Here is a 27,163-nt window from a genome sequence, read left to right on the forward strand (position 1 = left end):
CCACTTGGGGAAGCTTCGGTGGCTACAACTGTTGGGAATGGGACTGGGGAACTGCTCCAGCTTCAAAGCAACACAGCAAATACTTTATTTCAGGCTGGCTCTGGAGATGAAGCCTATGCCATTCCCCTGCTACCATTCTTGCTGTCTTTTCCAGTGCATTTGGGCTACAACATCCCTTTCCAAGCACAAAGTAGACATGTCCTGGGAGGGGATGAGAGGTCTCCCAATCCCTGAAAAGGTGAACACAGAAAGATCACAGGCTGCTTAACTGGTAACAGGTCTTTACTTAAAGTTTTCCCCGAAACGCAGTACAAATGAAAAAATAAATCTACATTACCATAGTATGCTCTCAATTTAATTAAATTCATTATGAGCAGGAAACAAAAACAGGTCATCAATTTCGTGGTACAAGCCTTTTTTTAAATAGTGCAAACACACAGATGTTGTTTAGTGAGCTCTCCTGATTGTGGTTCTTGCAGTGACTGTGTGGGTGTGTAGTCAGATGCTGAATTTTTCTGAACAAGAAAAATATATTCAGGAACAACATGCAGCAGAGGAAGGGTGCTGGGGAGATCCGGCAGGAAATCACTCTTTCCAGAACAGCAAGTCTTTATTATCTTTGCCAGAGGTACAACATGTTCCTGCCTTCTTCATGTATCTTCTCAGAGAGAACCTCAAAGGCAGTTATGTCTCTAGGAGTCAGAGACTCTGAAGCTAATGAAGCATCTGCTCAGTGTAGCAGGCACTGAGTGTCCATCCATGTATGTGGGCAGCAAATGCACATTACCAGGGCAATAGCACCTATGCACTTATGAAGTGGCAGAAAAACAGGACTGTAAACGTTAACAGCTGACTGTACTAATCAAAATCAGATACAGACAGCAAGTTGATGGGAAATATAGTCTAGCTTGTGGCAGCTGACCATTCTACTGGCCAGACAATAACATATAGTTACAGGCATGTTCTCACTTACTTCCTAAGGAGTAAGGCAAATTCCAGCCTCTGTGGGCAGATAACCAAAAGAGGATTTCCAGAGCAGAAAAGCAGCTGTCCGAAGGTCATCTGGGCTCCTGGAGATGTTTCATGCACGAAGTGTGTCACACCCCACATCATTTGTGGTTCTTGTTCTTGCTCTTGATAAAACAGCCTTGCAGCAGCTCCTTCTCAAGGATCCTGACACTGCTTGCAAATGTTCAGGTAGCTGAAGAGCATGCACAGGACTGAGGGAGTGCCTTGCTCAGCTCATGCAACAAGTCAGGAGCAAAGCAAAAACAGAGACCAGTGCCCTGGCTCTGAATCCTTTTTTCAGTCACTTCATCATGCTCTCTTCCAAAACGGTCAGCCTTCACTGAAGGCCTTCAGTGAGAGCATTTGTCTTCCTCCATGACAGGAGAGATGCTCCGAAGAGGCAAAGTGAGCAGGCAAAAGCAAGCTACCACAGTGGGTTTTGAAACACTCCATTTCCACATACATGCAAACAGGGAATCCTGGTGGCATCCACATCTCTTTGGAGAGCCTTGGTTTGTCCAATAGCTACTTTCTTCTGCAAGGATAGCGTCTCAGTAGCAGACACAATCAGTGTTTGGATGCAGAAGGCTAAAGAGCTTGCTGGCTAGCTGCACCACGGTTTCCATCACAGTCATGCAGCATAATAAATATGTAATATACACAGGCTGAAAGTTCACAACAGTCTTCTTGGGAATACCCATCAGTCAGAAGAAATAAGCATTCTGGGGGTCAGCGCTAGAGGCTCTTTATAATTTATGTCTAGGCTTTGGCTAGGCTAAATTTAGCTTGATAACACATCCCAGCAGAGGAGGGACACTGAGATTTTTGAACAGAGAGCATAGGAAAAGGACGATATCCTGGGTGCATTAGTGAACGAATCAGAGAGCAACTGAGAAGAGGCACTTAAAACTGGAAAGACTTTTAGGAGTAAATGCAGCATGTATACCTCTGGTTACCAAAACAGAGAGTGTAGGCATATACATATGGTTTCACACTGCAGAGCACTATAATGTACTGAGTGGCACTATTTAGTTGGGAGGCTCATGGTTCCCATACTATATTTAAATATCAAAGTACAAAACTTGCTATTTCTGGGGATAAATGGTGTCAGAACTTCTGGCTGAAAAGTCAAGGAATCTTGTGCATGAAACCCCACCTGCAGGGCAGGTGCCGGTGAGACTTCCGCACATTCCCAAGGGACAGTGACCAATGTCACTGAAGAAAGAATCAGGGAAACAGMTAAACCTTTCTAGTCAGAGCATCAAAAGACAGCTACGCTCAATATTACTCATAACAGAAATGTGGCAACAACTGCTAAAGATATCCCTAGGACCTCTTCTCTCATATTGCACTTCATAGTAAAACCACTGTAAGAGAGAAGAGCTATCATTCACTATGAGACACCAATGTAAGATATTCAGAGGTCTTGAGCATCTGTGGTTCACACCATCTCAGCTAAATGCTCAGCACCTCTGAAAAACCTGGGGTTCTGACATAGGTGTCCATGTTAAATGCCTCATCTGTAGAAAAGGAAAGCAGTAACACCACCTCAGAAACATCTCACCTGCACATCTCTAAACTGCTATATAAGTATTACAAATGAATGCTTTGAGCTATTTCTTCAATTTATATCTCAAGTCTGCACTTCCTAAAAAGTGTCAGAAAAAAAGCAGTTCTTGGMGAATTACAATTTATTCAGATTTAGATTTAAGTTAAAGTAATAAAACATCCTCCCTCCCTCCCCCAAGCCTCCCCCCATCCAAGTCCCAGTCACAACCTGGGCAGTTACCCCTACATACACTGTGCTTACATCGCAATAGCTTATTCCTTTACAGGAGGAAAAATGGGCTGTAACATTCTGATATGTGATATCCAGTAACTAGTTCAGTTAAAAAGAATTACGAAGTTAGTAAATGCATGTCCTAACCAACGCGGTTATATTGAACAAGCACAATCACAGATATGAAGAGTGTTACCCTGAAAGCTATCCTGCAGATCCACTTTTTATCACAAACTGTAACAAGGCAATCAGTTTTCACTTAACAGTGGGAGAGCTGCACCTCAGGACACTGTATGTTTTCAGGAAACACTGCTGACTTCCTACATACAGATCTCAGTAGGATTTTGGTATGTGTATTTAACCCCTAACTTACTCAAACCTAAACACTCCCAATTTTCTTTTATTTTGGTCAATGTAAATTACATACTTTTCAGTGCAGCCAGATCTGAACAATTCAGTAAAGCTGCTTTTAGCAAAATGTAAGTTCTTACTAGCAATCGGGGTGTGTGTGTGTGTGGGGGGGGGGATTCACAGTATTCAGAAGTGCATTAAGGGCTTTCTACGAAGTACCCTGCTGAGCCCAAGTCACTTAAAAGGGAAGAGACTACCCAGCAGAACTCCCTTCCATGGTTCCAGGAGGTAACGCTGCTGAACTTAACATGATTAAAGTGCACCACCTTCAATTTAACAGCCCTTCAACTAAGGGAGCAATAAGTAGGTTTTTATTTGGACTGACTTCTATGGACTATAGATAGTGCAGCAAATGCCAGACAGCTAACCTCTGGTTTTTAAAATACATCTGTAAATAACAGTCAACAATAATAGTCTAAATAATAGCCAACATAGAAATAATCACAACGCTATGCAAAATATAAAGTGGATTCATCTTTTGGCAGTGATAGGCAGTGACTGCATATTGCATCTACTCCAATATCTTTTCAGAGGAACAACTCTGACAGAGCAGGTTGCTGCCAAGTACTGGGGCCTCCTGTTGCACAGCTGGCCTGTTAGGACTGGACCAGCAGAAGGAGTGTGGAAAGCAATGGGAAACTGCCTTGAGAAGCATCTAAATATGAGCAGGGAACAGCTCCTGATTCCACGCAGACTCTTGAAAGTAGAGTGAGCATGTTCCTCCTGAGCTCTGCTAGCACACCACCCAAATGGGATTTCCCACCTTGCTTGCACAGTATGAATGTTTGCTGCAGGAAAGTGGGAATGTCTGTCTTTGGAAAGGAGTGAAGCACCTTCTAGGTCAGAGAGGGAATTATACAGAAGATGACTAAATAGGGTGTATGCCAGGGACATGGAGCTGATGCACTGTGTTGAGTTCAAACATCTGTATACCTGAAAGCTATAGGTGAAGGCACTATTGCTAATGCTACATGATATGAGCTCTCCCAAAGCCCTGGAGAATATGTCAAGAGATGCCTCCACCACACCTCTTGCTCACATTAGAGAACACTAGACTGGATTGGCCATAAGAGTATTTGTCAGCTTTACATTTTAAATAAATAATGACTTAGAAAACTAAAAGAGCAAGTTGCTCTGCTACCCCTGTCTCCTCAGGGCCATTCTAGGTAAGAAAAAAAAAAAAGAATCAGGAATGAAGGAGAAAAATGGGAGGAGAAGTAATTCCCTTTGTTTTGCAAATGCATTTTGAGAGGAGAGATGGTGTTGGTCAAAAAAGGTGAACAATCTGCTCTTAATTCTGCTGCAAATCTGTGCATGGCAGAGGTTGAGCTCGACACCTGCTCTCACAGCACTGTCTTCTCCACTGACTCTGCAGAGGCCTCTGCCCTGTGCAGCCTCCCCAGAGGGGAAAGCCAGAACACCCAAGGATCTCAGGGCTTCCAGGATGGTTGCAGGCAGTTCTTGGAGCCCCAGGGCAAGCCGCAACAATGACCACTTTACCCTCCTATAATTCCCCACAGTTTTAGGGCCACATCCAACCACGTTTTACACACTGGAAGAACAAAGCTCCTCTCCATGGGGAAATATTCTCGGAACACCAACCCTCATGAAGATAGGCTGAAGATCTGAGCACACACTAGGACTTGATCTCAGAGAAAGTTTAGCTTTAAACTGAAAGTCCTAGCTGAGTTTTAATGGCCAGTTGGCTGACCATGCACTTCTTTGAAGGATAATATAAATGCTGTAAATAGTTTTGAAGTGCTCAATCACTAGGAAAGAAAGTCAGTGGAGGAATTCAAAAACTAACACCAAGCACAGTAGACTAACCATGCTAACCACCAGACATAGACTAACCAGCTGCAATCTGGTGCTTTACAGGCAATATTTTTGTTTCTCAAAGGTCCACAATGTGTCAATAAATCTCCACCACACTCCAAAGAGAGCTTCTTCTAGATTGGCCTGATGAAATAAGGCAGGTAAGAGCTGCAAAGGAGCCATGAGCAAAGAGCTACGAGAACATCCCAAAACATACACAGAGCTGTTATAATTTAACTCAACTGGCAGGCTAGAATCTCAGCTAACATTGTACAGGCTTCAACAAAGCTATGCAAACCAACATAGCATTGTATCTGAATTTAAAAAAAAAAAAAAGAATCAATACAAATTAAAGGATCAAGAAGCAAAGTGTAACACCCTATTCTTCTGCCAACTGATATACGACCTGAGACTGCTACAGATTAAAAGCTTGGGAGGACTTATTCAAGTCTGGGAGCAAGAGCACCTTTACCTTATCTAACAAACAAACTTACATTAAAAGGAAAATCAGAGATTATCAGAAACAGGGTATTTACTTCTCACTGCCCTTATGAGAACTGATCCTTGGAGAAATGGCTTATCTAAATTACAATACCCTTGGTCTATCCTTCCCTCCCATCACCCTTCCCAACCCCCCCACCACCCCCCCACCATATTTTTCAAATGTGGACTCCTCCCTTTAAAGGCATTGCACAGGATTTGACTTACTAGAGAACAACACTCCAACAGCCAAAGTTATAACTCTTTCCAAAACTTGCTTTCTGCAAGGATCAGTTGTCAAAACAGAGAACCAGTGAAACCACAGAACTTCTGAAATGAAAAGATTTAGACAATTTCAAACCTAGGGCATTGATACCAATGTGTCAGTCGCTCCCTGCTCCCTACATGCTTTAATTTAAATGGACATCAAAAACTGGATGCTGCTTCATTTGATGCAGAGGATTCCTCAGTGTCCTTGGTCAGTTTTGCATCTTATTTCTCTTTGGTATACACCAGCTGAGCTCTGAAGTTAGGTTTTGTGGGACTGCAAGAAAACCTGTGTGAAATCTTTTGGCAGAGGAGCCCTGAACTAACACAACTACCCCATGAAGATTCTGATCACCATCTCAATCTCTTTCCTACACACTGGACAAGGAGATCTCTTTTTCTTCAGCATTTTTGCGCACTTGAAACAGGCCACCAGGTGAGCAGTCCTTCCATGGACAATATTCCCATCTCGTGGTCTGTGATGGCATAAGAAGCAAGGATTCAGTAATTTTTTTATACTCTCTAAGGACTGTATTTCTTCCTCCTTTTTATGCTCAGTGAACTGCAACAGAGACTCCTTGCTTTCACATTCTCGTGCCAAGTCCAAAGACTCAATAGAGCTGCAGGGATCTATACGTGATTTGTTTTCTACCCCGTACAGGTCTTTGGGTTGGCCAACTGGAGCAGAAATAGTCCTTCGGCAGTCCGGGACATCTATCCCTTCATCATCATTTTTGTTTTGCATAGCATCAATGTTGGACAGAGAAAGAGAATGAGCCAGTTTGGGACAATCTGAGTACCAGTCTTTCCGTAAGGCCCAACAGCGGTAACAGTACCGTTTGACTGGAGAGTTAAATTTCTTGCATTTGGTGCATTGCCAGCAGTCCTGAAGAATGATCGAGGCAGACAAAAACAGCAGAAGTTAGAGTATTCTTACATACGAGTGCTTTCCTCTATGTGGGAAAAGCAGCAAAGACGCTTCATCAGAAGAGGACATCTGTTACTGAGTAAAGGCTTGCAGATGCATGATCGCTAGTTTGATTATCAGCACCTCAGAAAGCCTAAGGTATATTTTACTACCCCTGTGCGTTCTACAGATTCAGACCTCTTAAGCATTTAACTCTGTCCTTCCTTCCTCCCAGCCTTCAGCACTCTGGAAGAATGCAATGTTCTCAAGCTATGCAGTTTATTGAATTTTAAATATCCCACTCTAAATTCAAGGGTAGAGCTCCTGGAATCATTTAGGAATATATTTCCCAGACTCAGTAATCACTTAGCATCTGTTGAATCTGCACAACTAATAGTGGCTTACTTGATTACCCCACATAGCAAGGGCAAGAGCTGCCCAAGTTCAGAGCTATGATTTAGCTGTCCAATGCCAGGGACAACCTAATTTGTCAAGCATGCACAGTCTAGAAAATTATGCTAAAAAATTTTGGTGCCACCAGCTGCAAAGAGTATCATGATATACTTTTGCTGACTTAACAATACCTCAAAAGGCAGCCTGCAGGACTGGGAGAAAAAAAGCACAGATGAAAGAACACAGATTTGATGTCCCTCAATATCTACCATGAGGGAATTCAGAAGAAAAATGGGGTAGTGAGGAGGAGTGACAACCCAATAATTATTCCTTATTCTCTCTTTCCACCTTATTTTTTCATTTAAACACAAACAATAGCTCTGGTCTGTCCTCAGAGAGGCACTGTGAGGACAAAGACATTAAACCAGCAGGTACCCAGGCACTCTCCCTGACAAAGGCCATACAAGCACCTCTGAAAAAAAGGCTGAAATGGGAAATGGATTCTCTTCTCATCTCAGAGACCACCATGAAGCAACGGACAGATTCAGAGCTGGCCTGCAGCCTCCAGGACCCACTGGAACCCTGATTCTGACACAGAAATTTGCACTAACAAGTTTTTGAGCGCAATCAGTTTGGATTTGGCCACTTCAGTGATTACAAAGTGTCTACTTTATACYTCTAAATCTCCACCAAAGATTATACCCCAAACTTCCTTTCAAAGTACAATACAGAATTAACTTTACTAAAACATGCATGGGTGTTGTTAATGCTAATTCAATATAGCATTAGACTGACCATGCCAGAAACTGAGGGCCTAATCTTCATTCATTTCCTGGGTATGTGAAGGGACAAGTTAAATCACATATTAAAAGCCAGCAGTTGCCCATTCTGACACTACATTACCCTGCACAAAAGGGAAGCACAATGTAGAAAATAAGGACCCTAATCTTCTACTGGAAAGACACTCATAGCTAGAGCACATATAAATCCTTTGACATTGCCACAAAAAGTGGCTCAAATCACATATATACCAGTACTGCTCTGCAGCCAGGAGAGACGTTTGGTCTTCTCGGTCTGGGTAGGTCAGAGCACTGACGGGTTGCCAATGCTTAATGCCAATCCAATTTAGGATTTAATGGAGCCCTATCCAAAACAAACTGGACCAGGTCAAATCAACTTCTCTGCATTCCTTCATGTAGGTTATAAAAAATAATGTTTTGGGGTTTGGTTTTTTTTTTTTTGCTTTTCTTGGCCTTTGAAACCTACACAAGAATCAGCTTCTCCTACCACGACCAGTAGGAGCTGTAGGAGGAGTTTTTGCAACTACAGCTGAGACTGCAGCACGCTCCAAGCAAGGAACGCTGACTTAAAGGATGCCTACCTCAGAGGCAGCTTCTGTATCTGTGTCATCACTTAAGCACTGAGAATCCTCAAAGTCATGCAAACATGCATCCTCAGTCACCTGGAAAGAGTGGATATGTTGTTAGAAGCGTTGCAGAAATCTGTATTTATGATGAGCCCAGCACTGTACACCAAAGCTAAAATGACAATATAATGGCCTTGAAAATTAATCCATTTCTAGAAGCAAATGAAAAGCCATYTTATGTACTGCAGCCAATCCAGAATCTTGCTGATAAGTATTGCTGGGCTGGCTTATGGTCATATTTTCCTGTGGTTAAATCATCTCTCTCCCTGATGCACAAAAGAATCATACAAATACTGCAAACAAACATGCACCTGAGCAGTCCTACTAATTTTCATGCAAGAGATCATGAGCTCAATCTTTTCAACATATTCTTGTGACCAATCTCTCTACCACCTCAGCGAGCAGACTCAGACCAGCCTATCATATACTGAAAGCTAATAAAACATCAAGTGAGATTTTCCTCTTCAAGTCTTTTAATTTATTAGTCTTCAGATACTGGCTAGAGATATGGTACAGAGAAAATTCCTCCTAGAATTTTAAGTCATTTTAAATCATTTTTAAGCCTTGAAAATATACACTTTTAAACCAAAACCAAGCAGATTCTTCCTAATACCTGCACGACAGCTACAGAGAAAAGCTATCACCCCATGTATGGCACGGTGACAGCCTTTTCTAAACACAAGTTAGAACTCCAGATGGTTACATATCTAGCTCCTCCCAACTCAGAATAGCAGCAGGAAAGAGATGAAAAATTATGGATTTTGCACATCCATAAGATCAGTTAAACAAGGTTAACCTGTGGAACACAGACACTATCCATGTTTGAAGAAGTACCTTTTTGTCACTTTCTTTCATTTCCTCGCAGTCAACTGTTTCCACTTTGACTGTGGCACTGCTCTGATCTGATGGACATTCGTTGAGGAACCACAAGTCATCAGTAGTATCTGAAACAATGGCAGTGTCTATGTCCTGTTAGAGAAGAAACAGGAGAGAAGACTTACAGATCAGCTTTTCAGCAGCAGAAGTACCAGTACTGCAGCCATGGGCACAGTGAATGCTTCTCCCCTTTTCCTCACTAACAGCCTGAGCCCTGGCCAGCTTATTCAGTCACCCCTTGGGGAGAGACGGGCAACTCACTAACTGCTCTCACAAAGATGCCCCTTTTGGCAAGCAGTACTACAGCTCATTCCCCTTGCTAGCTGTTCATACAGCAGCTGGTTGCCACGCTACAGTCATCTGCACTGTATAACAACTTTCAATCCAGAAGAGGGGCAACTCCTGAAATACAACCAATGCTCTGGAGTGCAGAAGGACCTCCAGTGGCTGAACACAGCCTTCAGAGAGCACACAGTTTATTTAGAAACACCAAAGGTAACCGTGTGATGTGAAAGGCTGGGACGGGAACACACAAGGGAGAGGCTGAAAGTCCTGAAGTGGGAAGAGGGAAGAAAGGACAAGAATATATTATTTACTTGGAATACAAGAGAGGAGAGGAAGAGAATACAGTGCACCTCTTTAAAATGTCTACACACCTGGTTAGTCTGAATATCTGTTGATCCATTACTTCTGGACTTGTAATTGCTTCTGAGGTTGCCTAAAAACCACCATGGAAGACCAGCTACATCCCATTCCTCAAACACTAGGTCCAGTTTAGGCTTCTTGCTTTTAGAGAGGTTTTCTATTAAGTCTTTGTCTGTAAGAGCCAAGTAGAATCTAAGTCATGCCACACCTAAATTACTTGAGAGACTAGCAGAAAAAAATTTGGCCCCATCCAATTTTAGAAATCTTTCTTGCTCCATCTTACAGCCAGAGTTATGGCTAGCAGCTCTGGCATTTGTATGAGAGTACTGCAATGCTAGATACGCGGCACATCTGTATTGCTGTATCTACCCAAGTGAACCTGGCAGAATAGTCACTGCACAGCCATTAGAGGTCAGAGTAGCACCCCAATGTTCCCAGTGTCTCTATAACTGTACAGGTTCTCTTTAGCATTGCCTTACTTTTAAGATCCAACACACAAATAAGTACACTTCTTTCAGAGCTCTATCCAAGTCAACATTGAGTAAATTTCCAGAGTAACTTAGGATGCAGAAAAAGAACTGGTTTGAATTTGGTCCAAATTTCCAGAGACTGGAGCCCCTGGATTCCAAAAGCAGGCTCAAAACAGGAAGCAGGAATGYAAGAATCTGTCCTCCATAATTCCTTGCCTCAGCTTTCTTCTTCATTTTAGCCCAGGAAGTTTAATCTATGATCCTAAATGCAGAGGTCTGAATTTCAAGATAACCTTCAATCCATCTCCCTTCAGTGCCAAGAGTTTCAAAGGCACAGACAAGGACTGTTTCTACCGGCTTTGTATCTGCAGCCAGGAAAATATCTACTGCCCTCATTTGATCTGGATATAACCACACTTGCAAAGAAGATCTGGTTTTACATATTAGGTTCCTTGATATGAGAATGGATGTGAGAGTAGAAAGTGGAAAAACAGGAAAATTGCTTCTGTAACATCAGAAATCCATATTAGTGAACTACCAAGAAATCCCCAGGTACTAAAACAAAGGAAATGTCTAAATATGAAGGAGCTGTATTATTCTTAAACTGGATAGAAAATATACACCATTGTTATTCATTTCCTTGATTGGTTTGCAAATAATGACTGCAGACAGCTCAGTATGTGTTCTATGTAATCAGATGAAAGAGTCCTCTGGGAAGATAAATAGATACAGGTGTAATTTCAGCATTTAAAATACCCTTCAGCAAGGTCTGTAAGATTTTTGGTGGCACTGTTTAGTGATAGATGCGCTTTTTGGCTTAACCTGCCATTTTATTCCAAGTGTTGTTTATTTATGAGGCCAAATATCCAAGCTAGAAAATGTGTCCATCATAAAATACCTTTTGCAGACATTTGTGGTTTTCTAAATCTTTGCTATAAAATGATGACATTTAAAGATTGTTTTCCACAATAGTTTTATTAGTCTCCCAACACCCTCCTCCAGCAGTTTCCCGATGCAGAGCTCAGTGTGTCACACTGGAGAACGAGCAGAACAACTTGTACACATTGTATTACGAGGGGATAACTGGCACTCACCTTCATAATTCCCACATTTGTGCTCTGAGGTAGACAAAGCAGAAGCATTGCTTTCACCCTCCATTACGCCAGTGTCTGAACCCTCTTGTGTGCTAAACTGCATGAAGGAAGGAAAACACAGATGTTAGTCCACCAGAGCTTATAGGGACAAGGGGATGTAGCACTTCCATTCTGAGTCACCAGCAGCAGTACAACACCAAGAAGTTACACACAGGAATAAAGTTTACTGAACAAAAACTACACACTATAACCCTTTAAGGCGGCTGCAATGCACCTGTTATCAGCACACACAATATACTTTCAACCCAGGAAAAATCTTAAGATTGGCAAAAGTCCAAAAGTTGCCATCTTTAATGAAGTAATACTATGATCTTCATGACTCTCTGGCCCCCAATGTCAGCACACACCTCCCAGACCAGACTACCTTAACCCCAAAATATATCTGAAACAAGTTAGAATAYGCAAAGATTTTTCCTAGGTTTCAGATTCTGCCTGAAAGCTTTTGAAAACAATCCTACTGAACACACAACCTGTTTACACTTTTAGAAAGTTTAATTATTTGGTAATTCTTATTCAGAGGAGGGGGGAGAGAGGGGGAAAGACATGAAAATACAGAGCACGCTGGAGGAACTGAGGACTAGAAGTGCTACACCCCAGAGAAACGCGCTCAGAGACTGGAACTCTGTTATGAAGAGAACAGAGAAGGGTCACTCTGTCCCTGCTCTGTGGACTCCAAGAACTTTTCAGGAAGGTGAGGACCTGGCAGCCAAGCAGCAAAAAGTTCTCATAGTCCACCATGCACAGGTACAGAGAAGGGGCACTCTGTACAACAAAAGAAACCACCAGGCAGTGGGTTTACCTTCAGTTGGTCTTGGCTTGGCTTATCGACGCTCTGTTCCTTTGCGAGATTCTGTGCAGCATCTAGATGGCAGGTAAAACAAAAGAAAAAACCTTCCCTGGTAATAACCATTCTCACAACACAGAAGGCCTTCAGCAAGCAACCAACGAGCCAGGCTTGGCAGACTGCTAGGTAACCCTTTGAGAGAAACCAGAATATTTTCTTCCTTAGAGACCTGGCCRTTTCCTAGACAGGCATTACTCCAGTATTCCCTTGGTTTTGCTAGGTATGTATGGAGGCAATGCCCTAGGGAATATAGAGTCTGTGCCTGCTGAGCGAYAAAGCTTGTTGAAACCTCACAGCATGTAAGAATCTTCTTCCCAATGTAAAAAAAATCTTCTTTTTCCTACAGTCTGTCCTCCCATTGCAAGCTCTAGCTCCCTTACACAACAAGCCTGCATGGGGGCAGGAAACCCAGAGCAATAGCAGAGGGTGAGGATTCTCAATTGAAGGCTGTATCAGATCAACGCTGAAGAAGGTGAATAAAGAAGAGTAAGATTTTTACAAATACCTGAGGACACTGTCTTTTTCAGCATATGCTGAGACAGGAAAAATGTCATTTTTAAAGGGGGTGGGTATGAAAAACAAAAACTAGATTAAAGAAGGGAAAATTCCATGTACAGCAGGCTCTTTCCTGGGTAACTGTATACACATYCACAATTTAATCCAGACAATTATGCTGGCCCCAAGGGTTAATTAAAAGGCCAACCTAACTAGCAAGAACAATCAAATGAATATAAATATTTCTACATAACGAGAGCTGCATTTAGGAAGTATGAACAGAAGCACTTGCTAGAGAACAAGATGCAAGGATGGCTTCCGCTTTCTCCCCTTTCAATTTGGCAGAGAAATTCCCCACCAAATACCGGGGAGACACGCACACTCTGATTCAAGTCATGAATCACGGCATGATATGAAGACATTGAAAATTGCTGCTATAGGGAGAGAAGTGGACCATAACTGGTCCATAAAATGGACCAGAAAACAGGACCATAAAATGACATGGTTGAATCCTGTATCCTTTGCCATTCATGCATTATGGCTGAACCCCATATTCTTTGCCATCCATGCATTAGTTCAGCTCTCCTTTCTTCCCTTCCATCACCAACAGCTGTACAGATATTTGATGCCTGAAGCAAAACAGAAGCCAACTGGCTCATCCACAATTGCTTTGACTCTGCAGTGGCATTAGAAGAGATATAGACTTGCCTTTTTGAGATTTTATAAATAATACACACCAGTTTTACACTGTGTGACAATACGCTCCACTTATTGGAGAAGTGTTCCTGCAATATATACTATGAACTGAACACAAAATGTCCTTAAAGTGAGGTATTCCTAAATATACCTCATATGATTCATACTTACAGTAAAAGCTAGACAAGTAAGGATACCATCGGATAAAGAGCACTATATAAGAGCTTAGTCTGTATTATCAAGTTGTAATGCAGTCACTTTTCTTTCTAAAAGTGTACTTTAAAGAAGTGGTCAGGATGTTCTGCAAAATGACATGCTGATAAGCCTTGATTTGGCTAGTGAATACAAGTGGCTGTTACGAAACTTGATGGCCTCTTTAAGGCCTATGGCACTTCGTTATTCCTATGTTGAGATGAAGGAAAAATAATACCTTGAGTCTTCCTTCCTATATACTTGTCAAAGGCCTGGTCTGCCAAGCTTGTTTCGTTTTGTAGTCACACACACACACACACACACACACACACACACACATGCAGGCATGTTGGTATAACTCAATGGTCAGCTCACTAACAGAACAGTGTTTCCTTTGGCAGGTTTAAAAAGTAGTTACACCGTGACTGGACCATACATGCACACACAGCCACATGCACACACAGCCACATGCACACACCAAGTAGAAGGAAAAGGGCAGCAGAGGAGAGAGCATTTCCCTGGGATCCTTTGCTCTCCTCATACACTGCCTATAGGTAAAAGGATAGGGAATCACCAGCAAGGGAAAGAGCACTCACACAGTTATTCTGTAGACAACAGGTGTTTAGACAAGAGGCCGCTTAGGAAGGTTCTTCTATATAAATAGCAAAAAGAGGTGACCTCAGAGGCACCAATATATGAAGAAACGTGGCTCAGAGCAGAGGACTATGCAATTTAGGACCCCATTTTCTCAAACAGTTTCTAAATTGGCACAAGCTTTTCTATACTTGTGCAAAAATAGACTAAGTCCTTCTGAAAAACTAAGCCCATATTTTCTGCTTAGAGATCCTCGGAAGTATGACGCAAGACTTCACAACTTTCTCAGTGCATCTCACTCATGATTTGCACACTTGCATTTTCATCAGAAGTTCTTTTTCACATAAAGATTGCCAGCTGTACAGTGGCAAATGGCTGCAAGGGAGCCATCAGCTGAGATTAAGTTATGAATGTACTTTAATTTATGACTGAAGACTTTTGATGTAGATGGGTATGACATCTTCTCCCATGAGCTGAGATAGTAACCTTTAAGTGTTCAAGGGTTTAGTTAAAGCGCAGACCTTTTTGGCTTGCAGAACTAGGGTTTTCAGCACTCTACATTCAGGCTCAAGAACATGAAAGCACAAAATGAGATAAGAGTGGGAAGTCACTGCATGCTGTGAAACTGAAAAAGATGGAAAAATTGATAATGATTTGGAGGGATACTTCAGCCAAGTTGGTTTGCACATCCACAGTATTTAGCCCTGTCTGCATGTTTCCAGACAGAGTCTGTCTGCTGCTCTGAGGTTTGGCCATTGGTTATAGGCAGCCATGTTACTCAAACAGCTAACTGTTTTCAAATCACAGCTACTGATGGTGGACACACACAAAGGACACATACTCAAGAGATTCTCTCATCAAAGCCTTCATTAGCAGTTTGTTCCAACTTCAGAAACATTTCTCTTTTCTGAATATTGTTACTTACCCAAGTTACATCAACACTGTACTGAATATACTTGCCCATACCGTGACAAACCTACCTGCCATAGCAGCAGAAGTCAGGTTCCGTTTCAGCATGTCATAGACTGGGCTACAGGAAAGAAGGAGACATGGAGTTTACTCACAATAACAAACAGTATTACCTTTTTAAACTATAGACATAAATTCACATTTATTATTCAAAAAGATGCTGGAAACTGCAGTGGATTGTCTGCCTCTCCTAAATGCTTGCTGTAGAGAAGTCTAGTTCAGAATGTAACTGAAGGATGCAAATTTTAGCATGGGTCTGAGATCAAGAGGCTGAGAAGGCGCAGAAATAAAAAGGGGAAGAGATGTAACCTCAAACAGCTCACGGCCTGGACCATGTAGACTGGCTCTTCAAAACACAGGAGCTAAACTCAAGCTTGTTAAACGGCATTCCAGAACAATAGCAATAAGCCACTGAGCTGGGTATTTGGTATTCACGGAGGTTTCTGCTACAGTGAACAGGAACAGTATCACCAAGGGTCTCCTGATTCAGCAATTTCTATAATGCAAYATATATTAAAGGTCACTTTTTCCTACCTTGGATCTTTTACAGAGAAGCTCTCCAGTCCCAGCAATTCTCCCAGTTGATCTCCTCCACAATAGACCATGTGTTGCTGTCTTTTATCATATAGCTGCCTCACCATTATATACTGTCCTAGGTAATGCATAACCTGTGGATACATAGCATACCTTTAGTCATACCTGAAGGTGAAACCAAATCACCAAAGACCCTGGAAATTTGCTTTGGTTTATGATACTTGCCTCCCACTGCCCTACACAGTGTCAGTCAAGCAATATGTGCTTATTCTTCATTTCTGTCATGCATTTGTGCCTCCCAAACAAGGGAGGGTTATGCTTCACCATATGCTTTAAGGTTTGTAATTATTAACCCTTGACAGAAGGGAAAACTGTGTCAAAGATAGATAATTAGAGGACTCTTTTCTAGCCCACATTAAAACAGACCATGACAATGGGAAGGACACTCTAAACTGGGCAATCTCCCTCTCAGCAACATGGAGAGCAAGTGGCAGAACTGCGGCTCAGTGAGAGCACCAGATGGGACTCTGCCGCTCTTCCAAATGCCTTCGGAAGAACTGTTTGAAGCAGTGCAGCAGCGCCAAGACACAGACAGTGCAGAACACCCTGCAAGGACCACACCAAGTTGTTGATTGTGTCCTCTCCTTGAAACAGGAGGAGGAACAACATAACAACTCAGAGTAAAGATGAGAAGGAAATGGTGTGATGAGGAGGGAAAAGGTATCACCAGTTGAAAGGATAAGCTATTACTGAAGGATGACCACAATTACAGTGCTGGCGCTGAGGAGACAACTTGCTTGAAAGATGCAAAAATGTGTGCATTAGTATCACAAAGAAGCATGGAGAGGAAAAGCTCTGAGAGCTACCAGACGTTGCCAGCTACAGTAAGAAATCTAGAGTACCAGAGGGAAAAGCAATACGTGTTAAGCAAAACATAAGCAAAGTTCCACCCCCAATTAGCCATCAAAGTGACCCCCCTGAGCAACAGTAAATGCAACCAAAAAGTTGCTAACAGTACTCCATTCATTGCAGAAAAATTGACTTAACTGAGTCAAAATGTTAATCTACATGAGTAACCTGCATTTAACACTCAACTCTCCCCATTTAAACCATTCAATTTGTTTTTGCAAAGATTTTTAGACGCTAAATAAGTTATTTAAATGCATAAGTGTTTAAAATAAGTTACAGGGCTCTGCAGGAATATTTGACATGTTCATAATGAAAAACCACTGCATTTAATTCTTTGTAGACAGAATACTCCTGTAAATCACAGTCAGTGTCATTTTTTTAAATCTTGTACACATATTGCATTTTAATCTTAAAACAAATGAATTCACAGAGTCTCTTAGGTTTAGCTGACAAGCCATTTCAAAGGAAATTTAAAGGAAAAATATCAACTAGAATCCAATTTTCAAGGGCTGAGCAGACAGCAAGACAACAGAATCTCCGGCATTCTCTCCGGTATGAGACTCTTCTACTTCTCCTTTCTCTAAAGTGGTTTCTGATTTTCCAAAATAAGTAATTTTTTTTAATATTTTGCACTCCTATACCAATTCCTTCAGAGGCTCTCAATGTAATTTAAGATCAATCGAATCACAACAGCCCCATGGGTAAGGTATCCCTATTTTACAGATAGGTCTTTGAAGTACAGAAAAATCAAGAGCCAGCCCCATTCCTCCCCCACAAAGAATCATCTGCAAAACAGCCACGGACAGGCTCAGTTTCAGTGCCTAGAAACCAAGCTCACCTCCTTCAATGTGAAGGTTTCACCTTGTGCACCTGCAGCCTGCAGAATCTTCAGAAGCGGCAGTCTGGGTCGCATCTAAAATGCAAAGTACAGAGTTTTGTTTGAATGATATTAAGCAGTGCCCTTCTGAGAGAAAACCAGGTCACCCTGGCATGCGTGCCTGCATATTACAGCTAGTAAGCCTGAGTTGCTCGATGCACATTCGACTGTCACACTAAGCACCGAGCAGACAACTATGGTACGAGTGGGAAGCCATGGGGAATACTGCTTGCCTTAGGCTAGCTTCCTGAAAGCTAGTGTTCTTTTACAAATAATCTGCATGGACAAATGCTTAAAAAAGCTGGAAGGACTGAAAATCAGCACAATTACTCTGACTCACCTGCAAGACAAAAAAAGCCAGGGACCTTGGGCAGCCAGCTCTAAATGCTTTAATCACTCACATTGTCCCATTAACTTTGATGTCATTCATCATGTGAGGGAAGGTTGGAAACTCAGACCCTTGGTATGGAGTCCTAGGCAGTGACTAACCAAATGTAGCAATGATGGTATATTCACATCCTAACTTTAATAACAGCAGGCCTGAACCTCCTCAGTTAGTGCAGTGAATAGATCAGATCTGCTCTGCACAGACTTCAGGGCTTATGTATTTATTAGGATTTGTGAATAGACACATAATAATAAGACAGCATTAAACACAAGTTGTGGTCAACTAACAAGGATCAGAACCTGTATTTTCTGTGGATCTCAGTCATCAAACCAAATCTGTATTATATGAAACATAAAGCATCACGGGAAAGATGCAAGTGCACCACAGCCCCCTTAGGTTTCATCCACACCAAGCAAATTTGAACAGCGAATGAGACAGATGATGCTATATAACACAGTAGCAAGTTTTAAATAGCTACTTCCCCCACTCCCCCACCTCCTTTATTCCACAAGCTTTTTAAGAATCCCTAGGACAGTGTCACCCTGTGAACTCGTGCCTTGTGTTCCTAAAAGTCAGAAAGCCTTCACTGTTCTGCCAGGAAGCTGTATGCTATACAATTGCATACAAATACTGTACACTAACGTATATGTTTCCCACAATGAATCTCTTCCTCTGTTCTCCTCCTTTGTCTGTCAAAAGCTAATACAGCAAGATATTTTAATCAGTCACGTGACAAAAAGTCCAATACTCGGCATATGATGTTTGTTAGTTTCCCCTAGACTTTGACAGATTTCTGCTCTCAAGGCATGTAATAGTTGCCTTCACCTGTAAAGGCCTTCACCTGTCAGTTTTAGGTGGGTTCAGCTGTGTCTCATAAACACCCCTCCTCCTTGCCTATATAAATGTAATTGAAATACTCCTTTCCTTTCTAAGGAATGAGCCTGCTCAGAACTCCTGCAACAGCTCCTCAACACACAGCTCCTCAACACACAGCTCCAGCAGCAGCACTGTTTTTCCTGCATAAGGTAAGGAGAGGGGGTTTTGGTTTGGCGTCACTGCTGTTGTTTGTCACTCAGCTATCAGGTGGTATCTCAGCAAGGTATTTGTTCCACTGTCTGTGAGCACTATAAACACTTCATCTCCTCTGAATTTATCTATTTGTTCTCCTATTGTTATGACTGCTAGCTGTGTTTTCAAGCTCAAATAGAACTAATGTCCAGCCACAAGTCTGGTTCTCAAGAACAGCTATTCCACCAGGAAAAAAACTGAGTACAACTCAACTGAATTGCTTATATCAGCATGTGGTATTTAACACAATAAAAATATATATTTGCATTTATTCATTTCTCTAATGACCACTCTCAAAGGGATTTTGAAATAAGTCCTCATACATCTCATTCTGATTGAAGAAGTAACCTAGCTAACTTGATCGCTTTAAATAGGCCCTTAGCTACTACAATGTAGCCAAAATGGAAGAGCTATTTACTCCCATTGCCTAGGATACTGAGTGCTGACAACCAATATATTTGTACTAGTATCAGAGCCTGGTCATCCATAACTTTTTCAGGCAGAGTGAATTGAATAAATAAGCATATAAATTTTTCACAGGACTTGGACAAATTTCACAACTTTTAAATTAACCTCAAAGGGGAGGATCTCTCAACTTCTCAACAGCTTATCTCCCTTCCTGCCACTTCCCTCCATATTGTGGATATGTATTTTTTAATGAAGCAGCTTTGGAAGATGGGCTGCCAGTCTTGAAGAAACCTGCCTGATTTTTTTTTTAGACCAGATTTCTCTAGCCATTGTTTGCCCTACCAATTTCTCCTCTGCAACTGGCTGTTAACATGTTSCACCAGAGCCACATTCCTATACACTAGACTACTCACCTGCCAGGCTGGCCTTGGCTYTCAGCTACAGCTTACTAGGAACAGTCAGTGGGAGTACTACATGTTATACTTACCCAAGCTAATGCCAGAAAAGGCATAGGGATGTGTTACAACTAATTTCAATATGCAAGTTTATAATGCCCCAGTATAACTGTCACACATTCCTGTATTAAGAGGAATGCTRCATGTAATGTTTTTCAGGTATGGGTCCAGTGCAAAAACACATACAATTTCTTGTATAGCCCATTAAAATTGTTTTTCTCTCTTTCCTTCCATGAAAATGTTTGTTAACCATTGACAGTGAAAGTTCAGATCACAGCTGCTCAGGATAAAAGCCATATTCCATGAGGTGAAATCCTTCCTACTTAAGAGTACTTAGAGAACTTTGATTTGATGGAAGAAGTCTGAGCTTTATTAAGGAACTAGAGAGAACAGAGCAATCAAGATAAGTGGGGAAGAGAACTACCTGGTTGACTTGTCCAAGTGTGATTCTGCAGGCATTCTCAGCTGCTGGATACTGGGCAGAGCTTGAAGATGTCATTTTGGCAGTGATTAGCTGTTTGTAGTACAAACCTAGAAATTAGAAGGTTTATTTGCCAGTTAAGTTGAGAAACCTGGTCTTGAGTTTAACCACTTCCACTTCTTAGAAGTTTCAGGAAATCAGCATTTAAAAATAAACTGAAGAAAACCAACTCTACTGTGCCTCCCCACCTGTTCTGCTTGTCAAAGCTGATGTGCTTATTGCTGTTCATGTTGCATCTGGCTGCTCAATGCCTGGACAAGTAGCTATGGGAGAGAACAGCTGGGACAAGCTGGCAGGACTTGGGCTACTGAGGACCTTGTCACTTGGCTCATCTCTGGGAGCAGCATGGCAGGCTGAGGAACTTGGGGACCTGCCAGATTGAGGAGAACTGCCAGTCTCCACCATGCTATGGCAAGCTCTTAAACTGTTGAAATTTGTGAGTCAGAAGGGAAAGATAGAAATTGAGTCACAATTAACCCCAATGGAAATCTTTATCAAAGGGCAACCAACCCCCTGAGTGCCCAGGAGGTCCTCAGCTGGGGAAGTGCCCAGTGCTGATGGCAATAATTAACACATTCCCCACCTACTTTTCAAAAGGTGAAGACTTGCTGGAGCCCTCATCCCAAATGACTAAATGAAGGCTACAAATAAGTTTTAACAGCATAACTGGGTGAGCAGGTGAAAGGATCCTTTCCTGGAAAGGAACAAAGGGGAAGTCCTGAAGCTATCTGAATAGTTTCAGTATCCACCCAAAGATCACAGATTCAAATGTAGAATGATCTGTAATGACTCATGCTCACAGAATGATTCAGCTTGGTCTACTCACCACAAAATAGGTTCAAAAACTTGATAATATTAAAACAAAGGACAGTGTAAACTAACTACTCATTAACACATGCAACTTCAACATGCTGGAGAAGAAAGCAAAGTCTTGACCTGCTGTTCTTATACAATAATGCCTCAGCATTAAAGTGCAGACTCATGTACCAATAAAACTGCTCTGTGTCCCTGGACCCAATTACAGTAGAATTTCAGCATGATTCTGGTCATACTTCTACAGGCACTACCAAAACAAGCCATGCAACTGATGCTGTCATTTGGCAAAGTTAAGGCTAGAGTAAGAGATGAACTAAAGTGAAGTCTGCTCTCCAAATTTACATATATAGATGTAAACTTGGGAAAGTTTTGGGGTGGAGATTCTGGAAGAGATACCATCTTACCCCTGGGAGTAGTTTAAAATAGATTTGAAAATCTAAAGCTGAAAATTTTCAAAAGCTTTCCAGAAAATACATATATTGTGTTAGAATTTTCTAGATACAGTAAATGAATTTTACCACAAGTTATAAAGTAAGCCAATAAGATTAATTGCATAAAAACTAGCAAAAAAAAACCTTRCACCTGAAGAATATAATCAAACACTTCAGGGTTTTAGGCAAAGTTAGAGGYAGATTATCTATGTAGTAGTCAGTGCAGAAAATTCAGCCATGACTAAAATCTTAGTTCTAAAACTAGCTTAACTCTCTGACCAGTGCAACCCAGTCAATCTCTATCCTTCTCACTGCCATGTCTGTCAACAAGTGACAGACACCTACTTTGAGAGGCTTCTGATGTATTTCTTATACCAGTACATGTCTCTGAAACAAGGCACTATCAGGAATAAAATCGTCCCCAAATATGAAACATCTCTAAGTACACAGGAAAGCCTGTTTAATGCACATCAAATATTCAAGTTCAGTAATTATCTAGATGTATTCACTATCAATATTAGCTTCCAAGTTACTTATAACTGCAAAAAACTTCCATGTTATCAGTGCATTGRATTTCAACTAGGGCTTCTGCTTCAYGCTGCCATGCACACTGCAACAGACTGCCCGCAAGAGCCTTTGCGCATTGCAAGCTGAGCTGTACTTTGTACTAGCTGCAGACTGACTTACTGACCTTGAACAGCCCCACTTTTCTACTGTAATGAATATTACCAGGATTGGCAAGTGTCTCCTCGGTTCCTCAGGYGGTCCCTTTGCTCCTTTTTAAGAAGAGTCTGAGTCCTTGTGCTTAAGAGCAACTCCTGAGTCCTGCCTCTGCTGCTGGTCGCTGGGATCTGAGTCACTCTTTCAAAAAATGCTCCTGTCTGTGGTGCTGGCGGCAGTGAGGGCTCTCTTCCTCCTCTGACTACTTTCTTAGTCGTGAGAGGGAGGAGGCACTAAATACATCAGCTCCTGATGAGAGTCTGAATTGGTGTGAAAAACGGACAAAATGGGAGAAAGCAATGGATTGCCCCTCCACCCTGCATTCCTGAAAGGGGATCTCTGCTAGGTTGAGACAGTGAACTAAGATGTAAGGATTACTTTAACTGCTTCAGTACTAGTTTTATTAGAGAAACAGGCAGCCAAGCTAGTGTCCTGCCTCCAGTCTGTACAAGTAACATTTTTAGTTAATATTACAAGGCAGAACTAAAACTTAACTTCATTTTAACTGGAAATTAGGGATTACTGAATGCTATCTTCCCAAGTGTGTCTAGGCTGCAGATACATGCAGGATTTATGGAGGCAGCCATTGATCATCTTGTCCCAGTACTGCCAAGACAGAAAATCTAACTTATATTATTACTCCTTCTAAACAGGATAGCCAGAAATGGAAAAGGGAGTCCTTAGAGATCTGAAGCTTCTTGCTCCACCAGTTCTGCATAACTTTTCCCTGCAACTGTGCTCTTGCCACTTATGGCAAATATTTTACCTCATAACCCTGGAAGTGTCTAAACTATGGATCTCTACTGAATTTGTATCCAACTAAAAGCACCAGTGAACTTGGTATTCTTCCCCTCTATAGCTTTGAAGCTGCACATATAAGAAAATGACACTGGACTAGACTAATGACTTGGAGGAAACCATGAATCACAAGAAAAGTCATGAAATAACTATTTCTTTCATTCAAACACTTTATATGGTCATGAGTACTACAGGAGCAAGCAGCTTGCCAATTCTGTGAGTACAAGTTCCTTGGCTTGACAAATAGTTCAAAACCCCATTAGACCATAGCTTTGATGCTTGGGGAAGGCAAGGCTTGTGGCAAAAGATCGTAACTAACAGACTAGTATAGCTGGGACAAGAATGCAAGCTTTCGGGTGTATAAACTTTTCTTGGCATCAATGTCTGTAAGGTTAAAGTTGAAGCTAAATTTCTAAGGTTTGGGGTTTTTTAAATCTTGTTCCTTTAAGGGAATAATGCAGTTTCTAACTTTTGTGTGAAGTGAGAAYAACTGTTGGGAGTGCAAACTAGACACCAGTATTTTGTTCAGTGCATCTGTAGACTCAGTAATGGCTAACTTCAACAGTGGATTAAATTTAGTCTTCTGCTCAATAAGCATCATCCTTTTCCCTGCTTTCAAATAATGCAGAAGTTCTACAGAAAATAAACTGTCTCATGTACAGTATCATGCAGAGAGAAGCTGTGGAGGGGAGGGCTTTAAACAAGCACYAAGCTGACAACTGAGCTGGAGCTAACTAGGCTTGTTCTCATCAGTGTGAGTCCCTGTGAAAGTCTACATGCCTGAAAGTCCTTCTGCCCAGTTATCTCAGTTGGCTTACTAAAGAAACACCTACTYCTCCCCACAAACCATGCCTTGCTTACATCTTTTGCTCATCACTGCTTTAACAGCACTTAGGCCTTTCTCTGAGCCATAATTTCATCTGATTGTATCACTGTATTCCCAGCAAGCTCACCCATGTACTTTGAGAGCTGAGATGTCAGCCAAGGAAACCTCCAAATTGCTCTTTCAGTGCCATCTCCCAACAAGTGCCTTGTTATGATTTTATTCCATGGGACAGTGCAAGTGTTGGGTGTTTGGGGGGCCCCTGGGAAGTGGCAGCAGCAGGAGAAATATCTGGGACATGAATTGTGAGTTAACAGATTTCATACTTTAACCTGTTTGACTTCAATTTTTGCTATCCTGCTCTAAGTGCTCAAATTCAGTGCTTTGATATTGACTTGGCATTCAATTATGAAAAACACCCTCTGCTAGGAAAAGTATCCAGAGAATAGCTTCATTTCAGAATGCAAAAGTCTTTTAATGCATTGCCTGCTGTAACAGGAGGAAAGGCAGTGGTACTATTTTTAATATTTAGCTGAAACACTCATTTTAAAATGTTCCTTTTGGGAAATTGCTGTAGAGTAAAATTCAGATCTTCTGTTTTAAAAATCCATTCTAATARGTCTGAATTCCACCTGTAGTTATGTCAGTGACATGATGCAGCTGCCATGAAGAATTGAGTGTGCTGCTACTCAGAGATCTCCCAATAATACACCAACATAACCCAGCCTTTGGTAAATGTTAGCAGCTAACAAGTATAAATGTTATGCAATGCTTATTGCAAAACCAGTTAAGCAGGAGAAAAAGTAAAACTGATTGTTTCAATTAAAAATGGAACACTGGCAAATTGCTCTGTAAATCTTCCAAAATCAACTGCTGCTGACAGTGTACTTGTCGGTGATGTGTCTAGAATCCTGCAGCAGTTCCACCCTACTACATAAGCCATTGTTTTCAGTTATCTCTTACTTAAACACATTAAATTGGGCTATTCTCAGGGATACTCTTTCTAATGGGATATATTCCTTAACAGAATGTAAAATCAGTATCACTTTTTTAATACATTCAAACAAGAAGCAGGAAATACTTAGATGATTAAAATGCTTCTTCCAGGTAAGTGCATGTAATACACTGAAATGACCATGGCAGCTGTTTCTGTCACACAGCTTAGCCCTCAATTTGTTTCTCTTCAGTGCTGAGCCAAGTACTTTAGAACATATGATGAATGAAACTGAAGCAGGGAACTGACCATTTCCTTGYAGCAGTGGAAAAACCCCAAGAAATGCCCTTTAGTCATACCTTCAGCAAGACTAGCTGTAAGCATGTAATGTTTCACTAGAAATATTAGTTTGCCTATTACTGAACATCTAGGGACTTTTGCTCTGCTCTTAAGAGTTGCTAAATATATAAGTATTCACTTTTAAGTCCTTTTGCAATCTGTTTGCCATGTACACACAGGCCACAGTACAGCTCCCAAGAGACAGGTACTTGGGACACAAACTTTCACTCTTTTTGATGAGCACATTTACCATACAGCCTCCTAGTGACAGGTGTCACACAGGGCAGTACTCAGCATCYTACCCACTCACCTGGCCTGAACAGTGCACACTGGACTGCTTAGCATACTGCCACCTATGCTAGCAATGGCAGGAGAGCAGGAAATGATCAAATACCAGGGCAGAAATAAATTTAAGTTCTTGTAACAGTTTATTTGTATTTCAGTGGGCTGTTCAGTATCAGCAATCTCACATTTGCTATCCCCCCTCCTCTTCTGAAAAAAAATAATTTGCATCTGTTAAACTCTGCTTCCATCAAAGCCACAACTATTCAGTATTTTTAGTAGAGCTTTTCACCTGTTTTAACCCACTGAGTTACCTGCAATTGTGCAGTATTTCAGACTGAATGTCATGACTGCCCTAGAAAATGGAATGTTTTCTTTTAAACTTCATCTGTGTAATAACTGTGGAACATTACACACCTAATCTTCCACTTATTAATCCTTCTCTGAAAGTACTTCCTTGGTGTCAATACTGCACTTAGCAAAACAGCTTCTTTTAATGCTAAACCGCACAGCTGCTAGCAGTGTTCTGCCCTGGAAAAGCATGGTAGGATCTAAGCTTAAAAATGATGGTGTGAAAGATGACACATGGCCACAAACAGTCCTGGTCATAGTTCTCCTTTGTAGTCAGGTCATATTGCATTCAGCTGGCTCCTTACTCTAAATGCCATTGGAGTTACCAATGCTCTAGACAACCATTAAATATGCAAAGTCTTGGGACAGTGTGCTACAGAAAAGATGCGATAATGCAGAAACACTTGTCACATCTCCTTTTATTACCAGAACAGATCATCAGCATCAGCTAACTGCAAACCATAAGCTGTCAGATGACAGCAAGAGCTCCTTAAAACTGCTCAGCAGAAAATGAATACAATTCGAATAATACTTAAAGTTTGGAAGTATATGTTAGTTTCTGAACAGTGCTGCTAGAGCTCTGATGACTCTCTGCAGACAGAGCCCTTGCTGAGTTTCGAGCAGAAATAAACGTTGTAGCACTACCGCGATCAGCTGACATGATGCTGAAAGAAAGATTCCGGTCAAAGGGGAAGGTTTGGGTCTCGTTTTTCGAATTTGACTTTTTTTTCCCCCTCCCTTCTCCAACCAAGAAAAACATTCTGGAGCAGAAACACCTTCAAGGTAAAGTGCAGTATCGAGTCTTTGCCTGTGCGACCTCTCCCTCTCGCCTGAGCCCGCCCGGCAGCCGCCACCTCTCGCCCCCCCGGCCCCCGCGGCTCGGCCCCGCGCCCCCCCCCCTCGGCCAGCACCCCCGGCGAGCCCGGGGCCTGGCAGGCGGCAGGCTCACCCTATAGCTGCTCCATGGGCCCCGCGTCGCCCCGCAGCCCGGGGGGGAGGGGGGACGGGCCCCTACACCCCCCGAGGGCTCCTCGCCACCATCTTAGCGGGGCTCCGGGCCGCCACTTCCCCTCGCAGGCAACATGGCCGCGGGGACGCGCCCGGCCCGGCTGGGCCGCGCCACAGAG

General features: G+C 42.0%; 1 protein-coding gene across 2 annotated transcripts; it reads right to left on the reverse strand.

Annotated features, from left to right (window-relative positions):
• Positions 1-264: 264 nt before the first annotated feature.
• On the reverse strand, positions 265-27,163 carry MDM4 (MDM4, p53 regulator). Of its 2 annotated transcripts, none has more exons than XM_026077142.1 (11): positions 26,986-27,163; positions 20,486-20,592; positions 17,704-17,778; positions 15,957-16,090; positions 15,434-15,483; positions 12,432-12,493; positions 11,573-11,669; positions 10,020-10,180; positions 9,322-9,456; positions 8,443-8,523; positions 265-6,647 (listed from the first exon to the last, which is right to left on the reverse strand). In XM_026077142.1, the coding sequence occupies exons 2-11, from the start codon at positions 20,558-20,560 to the stop codon at positions 6,093-6,095; spliced, it is 1,425 nt and encodes a 474-aa protein (XP_025932927.1). In that variant the 5' UTR covers positions 20,561-20,592; positions 26,986-27,163; the 3' UTR covers positions 265-6,092. The 2 variants fall into 2 exon arrangements, with proteins under 2 accessions (XP_025932927.1, XP_025932928.1); XM_026077143.1 differs by lacking the exon at positions 26,986-27,163 and adding an exon at positions 22,481-22,657.

Source organism: Apteryx rowi, unplaced genomic scaffold, assembly GCF_003343035.1.
Source record: "Apteryx rowi isolate R43461 unplaced genomic scaffold, aptRow1 scaffold_45, whole genome shotgun sequence".
NCBI classification, from domain to species: domain Eukaryota; kingdom Metazoa; phylum Chordata; class Aves; order Apterygiformes; family Apterygidae; genus Apteryx; species Apteryx rowi.

Bases quoted from the DNA above. Each gene is read 5' to 3' on its own strand.
- MDM4 (XM_026077142.1), bottom strand. From the start codon at position 20,560: ATGACATCTTCAAGCTCTGCCCAGTATCCAGCAGCTGAGAATGCCTGC. The intron at 17,779-20,485 runs GTAGTTCTCTTC...TTTGCATTTTAG, and splicing joins CACTTGGACAAGTCAACCAG to ATGCGACCCAGACTGCCGCT. The intron at 8,524-9,321 runs GTACTTCTTCAA...CACTCTTTCCAG, and splicing joins TGAAAGAAAGTGACAAAAAG to GTGACTGAGGATGCATGTTT.